Below are 6,613 nucleotides of genomic sequence, written 5' to 3'. Positions count from 1 at the left end.
TGAAGGGAGGACAACAGAAAAAGAAAAAGAAATATGGTTGACTTTTTTGGATTGTAGATTTGCCTTTTGGAGATCCAAGTTAAGTACTTTACCCTTTTTGAGACCATTGAAGTCGTTGAAAAAACAAAAAGACTAGCTTTCTCAATTGTGGTCAAAACAACATTTTTTTTTTTTTGAAAAGTGGTCGAAACAACATTAAGGAAAGGAAAAGATGAATTTCCAGCAGAAAACAACAATGCTTACATGCATTATACAAATGGCCAACTAGCAACAAAGAAATTGTTGAACGACTAAATTTCACCCCCAAAAAAAAAAATTCACATAATAAGAACAGGAAATGATTTTTGAAGTCCAGGAGAAACCAATGAAATTTTAGAATTCGACTTTCGGGTATCTTGGAAGTAGAGGCAATGATCTCATATAGCAATTTTCTACTCCTACTCGTCCTCTTCTCTGTGCTGAATGACAGCTGCCAATAATAGTTAATACTAAATGTAGCGCACACATTTTTTTAGTGGAAATGTCTAGCATATGTTTTTGAGTTGTAACTAAGCTCCCATTTTATACTTACAAAAGATGATTCGTAAAGAGTTATGATACTATCTCAATTTGCAATTTTTCATTTTTATATCTTTGAGTGCTTTTTAAATTACGTAAAAGTTACGTCCTACTAGAATTTAATCTGCTCAAACAACCATCTTATCTGAAATTTAAGCTCAACCGATGAACTCAACAATGGCCAGCTCTAGCTTGCTATATTTGGCGTTTGCATTTATCAATCACATTTCTCTTTTGGCAGCATGCCAGGATTATTTCTGTACAAGTCCAGCCAATTACACTTCCAATTCAATCCATGAAGCAAATCTTAATACCACGCTATCTTCCTTACACGCCAAGTCTCTCCTCCCCAATGGATTTCACAATGCTAGCACTGGAATGGGTCGTGACAGAGTTTACGGTCTCTTCCAATGCAGAGGAGACATCTCCCCTGACTTTGCCAGAGATGTGTCAAAGCCAGCTCGGAAGCAATTGAAAGACTCTGTGTGAAAAAGAAAGAAGCAATCATATGGCTAGACCATTGCATGTTGAGATACTCGAACCAGTCGATATTCTCTGATATGGAAGATACTCCAAAAGTATAAGTCCATTGCTTGTTCAACCCGCTTTAAGAAGTTTGGTGGAAGGGCTTGTTCTACGGGCTTTGTCCTCTGGTAAGTTATTTGCTACTGGAAAATTTGATAACCTCTCGTTCCTCGGCACAGTATATGGACTAGTCCAGTGCACCTTGGACATAACATCAAAGGAGTGCAGACAATGCCAATCTATACCAATTGAGGACACAACAGCGTGCTGCTATGGACGGCAAGGTGGAAGAATTCTCAAGCCAAGTTGCAGCATAAGGTATGGAAGAGTACCTTTCAACAAGTCCAGGCCTGCTCCACTGGCCGCGCCTTCGAGTTTTGGGATTGGTGAAAATCTCTCAACAGGTTAGTCCTGCTTCTGATAATTGTGTCAAGATTAAAGCCATCTTAAGAATGCTTGTATTTCTAAAGCAAAGTTCTTTTTTTTTTTTTCAGGGAAGGAAGAGATCTCAAAGGGGATATTGGCTATTTTTCTTACTTTCGTCTCTGTGCTTCTTGTATCGGCTTTATTAGGATGCCTATTTGGAGTACAGAGATCTAGGAAGAAAAGCTATCATGCAACAGTGAAGGAAAAAGGTAGGCATCAACTTATCTTGTTATTTCTGTTCTTTTGCAACTTCAATTCTTCTCTAGAAGTGCTTCCACTTTACGGAAATCATTTAGGAGGTGTTTTTGTAGCTGCAACTCAATTTGCAAAAGCGCCATCTTCTTTGAAGTTTGATCTTGACACAATTAAAACTGCCACAAATCATTTTTCTTGCGATAACATGATTGGTGAGGGTGGATTTGGCAGAGTTTACAAGGTAATTAATTGACAACAGGTTTGATTGGATATCTGTTTGAGTTTAGAAGCTAACGAATCACGCCAAAAATCATGATCAGTACAACTAATATTTTCTCATTGAATAAATACAGGGTAAACTTAAGAATGGGCAAGTAATAGCTGTTAAGAGGCTAGCTATTGGCTCTAGACAAGGTGCAGAAGAATTTTTAAATGAAGTCACATTGTTAGCCAAGCTTCAAGACTGCAATCTTGTGAGGCTTTTTGGATTTTGTCTGGAACGAGAGGAGAAAATTCTTATCTACGAATTTGTGCCCAACAAAAGCCTTGACTACTTTCTATTTGGTTAACTTTTTCCACTTATCTCTGTTTTTTTTTTTTATCCAATATATCCAACAATAAACTGTGAAATTCTCTTTTTCCAAAACTTGAATGAAAGCCAAGTAAAACTCCTTTAGTATTTATGTTAGGATCCCCTCTTCCCAGGCTAACACAGACACAGACTCAGAAAGAATTGCTTGAAAATGGGTTTCCTTTTATTAATTCACTCTTCTGTCTCTCCGAAAAGAGAAATTACAGCCATGGAAATAAGTACAAAAGAAAAGCTAGAACAATAAAGAATTCGAGGTTCTCCTTCCTCCCAAGATCTGCTAATAGAATTCTCAATCAACAGACACCGCTCACGTTTCCCCCCTTCCCTAGATATGCTCCCCTTCCCTAGAAAGGTATTTGGAGCTCTATTAATTATTAATTTCCTTGCTCTTAGAGGACATATATTCACAAAAGCAAATGCAATTTTTCCAATAATACTGCTGCTAGTTAATATATATGGACATGCATGACCTCTTTAATTTTCCAGGAAGGAGTAGTAAAACAACAATAACTGTTGTTGCTGCTGTTGTTCCGACTGTTATTGTCGCGATGCTCATTGGCATATGTATTTTCTTAAAGTTGAGGAAGTCAACTGATCAAGAAAAGCTTAGAAGTAAGTTTTTCAAATCCAAAAAATTCCTTCTAGGTTCTAACAATAGAAGGATAAATTGAGAAAAAAGTTTAAAACTAAAGGGTAAATTTGTGTAACTAACCCACTATAAATAAGCAGGTACCAGCTTATTGAAAATATTACTACAACAAAAAAGCTTATTTGCGACGATGGAATGTCGTCGCAAATAAACTATGTTGTCGTCAGTAATATTATATTTACGACGACATGTCGTCGTAAATTAGTCGTCAGAAAAAATTAGACGCAAATAATATATTTACGACGATAAAATTTTGAGATGTCTTAGCGACGACTGTCGTCACGAATGTTCTGTCGTCGTTGATGATAACGTGTTCAGTTGTATCCAAAATATCTATATATGATATCTTTCGGTTGTGTTTTAACACATTTTTTTCTTCTTTTTTTTTTGGCTGTTGTATTTCATTTTGATTCATTTATTACTTAGCCCTTTAAGCTTTGTACTTTTCACCTGCCTTTGGTTGCTTGGTGTTTTTTTACTTAAAGTAGTATTTGTGGCATTGTAAATACGATTATTAACTATTACCTATGCTCCATTAATCTTTATTGTTCATACTGAATCTTTTCACTACTTTTTTCTTTGTGCTATATTCATAAATAGTAGTGACATATGCACTTTTTTTAGTACTTCTTTTATACACTTATATATGTAAAAACACATTTAAGTAATTTAAAAAAATATAAATCCAAACACTACTTGAAATAAAAAGTTATAACCAATCTTTCTCTCTTCTTCTACAGTCTAAAAACAAAAATAAAAATAAATTAAATAATATCAAGAACCATGACCATGACTCATTTATATTATTTTATTAAGGTATGCTCATAGCGTATAATGCATGAAAAGTAAACATACAGTACAACACCCCTCATAAACAGTTCTGGTAATATATCAGACAATTAATTTCTCTTATGGGCGAACATTTTCCATTGGTTTCCAGTACATCTGCGGAACTTTCTCATCAGATTGGGAAAGCTGGAAATCCTTGTTGCAGCCGTTATAGCACCTTGCCATGTGCGCTTCCAATTCATTCATACTTGCAACGTTGTACAGAACAACAGTACGCCTGTTTTGTTCGTTGATTCGAGTTTTTAATTCGAATTGAGATGTAACTTTATGTGAGAGTTTTTTACTGTAACAAAAAAGTTAGATGTTACTATTTCTGAGAGTTTTTTGCTGTAATAAAACTCGAATCGGTGACATGAACGGGACCTATATGTATTTATATATAGTTAAGTATAAATTTAGGTCTCGTTCATTTTACCGATTTGAGTTTTCAATTTTAATTCATTACAGTTAAAAGTTCTCACAAAAAGTCATATCTAATTTTAAATCACATCTCAATTCAAATTAAAAATTTGAATATGCAAAATGAACGAGACCTTAAAAATCTAATTACGAATTGCTTACTAGAAGTAGAAAACTGGGTGCTTAAGGTCTGAGTACAGCTGATAGTACATTTGTAGACAGTGTCAACCAGAGGTCTAACACATGGATCCATACACCCAATCGTGCAGCTGGTGAATTGGTCGTCAGATTTCTCAGCAAATCCCATGCATTTTCGAGCACATCCTTCGCCGCACCGATAAACTTTCGAGTTGCTCGGAGGCATCGCAGGAGTTGGAGTAGTGGAAGAGGAATAAGTTGGGGTAGCCAAAAACAGAGACAAAATCAGGCAGGCTATAGCCAAAAGCTTAGTAGTACTGCTCATACCAACCCCTTCCATTTTCCTCTATGTATGTGTGTGTGTGTGTATATATATATGTATATATATATATATATTTTTTTTTTTTTTCCCCTCAAGAGTACTTGTTACGTTATCTATATGAAGTTTGCAACAATAATTACCACATATCGATCTGATTTATAAGCTTGAGTACGTAGTAGTTGCTCAAACTTTTTTATAAGGTTAACTTAATTAATTAATCCTGTTTGGAATTAAAATGATTTACGGAGTTTGATTTTACTTGTTGATCCAAATAAAAAGGTGGAGTTTCGTTATTTCTTTTGGGCTAGTAAAAATCATTCTGTGGAGGCCAGTAACACATTTCTTCCAAATTTGCCTCCTTCAGTTTATCAACTTGGTTGAAATTGACCACCTTTTGGTCTAAACATCTGAGTGTATTTATATGGAGATTAAATTTTGACTCGTATCAGGGGAGGGTGACCTTTGGCTGGTTAATTAGGCCATTTATTCCCCAGTAGGCTAATTTTTAATTACCTCCCGAGTATAAATTTTTTAATGTATGTACACTATATTTATAATACGGCTAGGCCTTTGCTCCTTGCGAAATTCAACTTGTCTAAATTTTACTTACTGGTACGTAATAAAGGTAGCATTTTTCTTGGGAACACTTATAATAAATTTTCCCACAAAGAGACACTTGAGATTTATGAATAGAAAATGAAGAATAATAAAGAATTAGCTACAAGTTTGGCAAATACAAGTAAGGTCTCGCAAATTATGTAGCCCTTCGGTTATGAAGCAATATAGGCCCCATTTATTCTGTGCTTGCAATTGTGTTGATTTGAACTTTTTTATTTGAATTGTAAAATTTAAAGTATATGGTTTAAATTGCAATCCAAACTAGCGTTTTGATGTGTAGTTAAAGTGTAAATCTAATGAATTCAATATAAATTTATGTCTGGATAGGAACTATAGAGAGCGTGAGAATAAGTATTTTTTCCTGTTGAAAATGGTTTGCAAAGTTGAAAATGGAAGGAGGGGTTAATTAACCTCTGAATTGGGCAGTGCAAAATTCAAACTCAGTTTGTATGGAGAGCAAAATTCAGACTGAGTGCTTACCAAATACGGATTTAAACCTAGTTCACTACTCGGATTAAAAAATTCAATTTAAATTAGTGAACCAAACATGCGTAAATGGCCTTCGATTTCTTTCTTGGTACAGACGATTTTTTTGTGTAAGTATATATAGACGAATTTTATCTTTTTAATAACCCTTGCATATTACATAAAGCTATACTTTTCAACTTCCAATAAAAACCCTTCTATACTCTTTTCCCCACTTGAAAGAGTAACATTATGCACCCTTTTAACTCTAAAACACCATACTATAGTTTTCTAGTGTCACACATTCTTTCCACATTGTGGAGATCAAAATGGACATGAAATCAGTCAAATTTCTCATTACAATGATGATGATAACGATATTCTCATTACTAGTGTCGACATTGGCCCAACAAGCACATGATAATAATATTCATGATGTTGTATTTTCTTCCCCTCGCCTAGTCTCTGGAACCGATGCTTTAAGAGGTGTCAAAGTTGCCTTGTGCATTCATCCGCTAGTTGTTATGTGCTTTAGATATTCACTAACTCAACCACAATTATTCATAACTTGTTCTGCATTAGTTTCCGCATCATGTTGCGCAATATTTCCTCATCAATTAGGCCTCTATGATTGCACTGTTGCATGTGCAGACTCCATCACCGCCATTCATGGATTCGGTAATTACAATTATATATGATATACCAGTGACTTCAAAAAATAATATTGTACCTTCTTTTCATTATTCTTCTTTGTCTTGCTCTCTATTTAGAATTTTTTAGAGACTGTTAAGTATAATAGATAAAGTTAATATATCAAATATGGTGTTTTTTGTATTAAGAAGTTTTATTAGATCTCATTCACATACAACATACTCTA

General features: G+C 34.6%; 1 protein-coding gene across 1 annotated transcript; it reads left to right on the top strand.

The window, feature by feature from the left end:
- The first annotated feature begins 735 nt into the window (after window positions 1-735).
- Window positions 736-2,273, top strand: LOC21408475 (cysteine-rich receptor-like protein kinase 10). Its single transcript, XM_024166154.1, has 5 exons — window positions 736-1,043; window positions 1,126-1,487; window positions 1,578-1,718; window positions 1,806-1,945; window positions 2,058-2,273. The coding sequence occupies exons 1-5, from the start codon at window positions 736-738 to the stop codon at window positions 2,271-2,273; spliced, it is 1,167 nt and encodes a 388-aa protein (XP_024021922.1).
- Window positions 2,274-6,613: the final 4,340 nt, after the last annotated feature.

Source organism: Morus notabilis, unplaced genomic scaffold (assembly GCF_000414095.1).
Source record: "Morus notabilis unplaced genomic scaffold, ASM41409v2 Scaffold843, whole genome shotgun sequence".
Classification (NCBI taxonomy): Eukaryota; Viridiplantae; Streptophyta; class Magnoliopsida; order Rosales; family Moraceae; genus Morus; species Morus notabilis.
The sequence above is the reverse complement of the archived record's forward strand: the minus strand, read 5'-3'. Positions and strand labels throughout refer to the sequence as shown.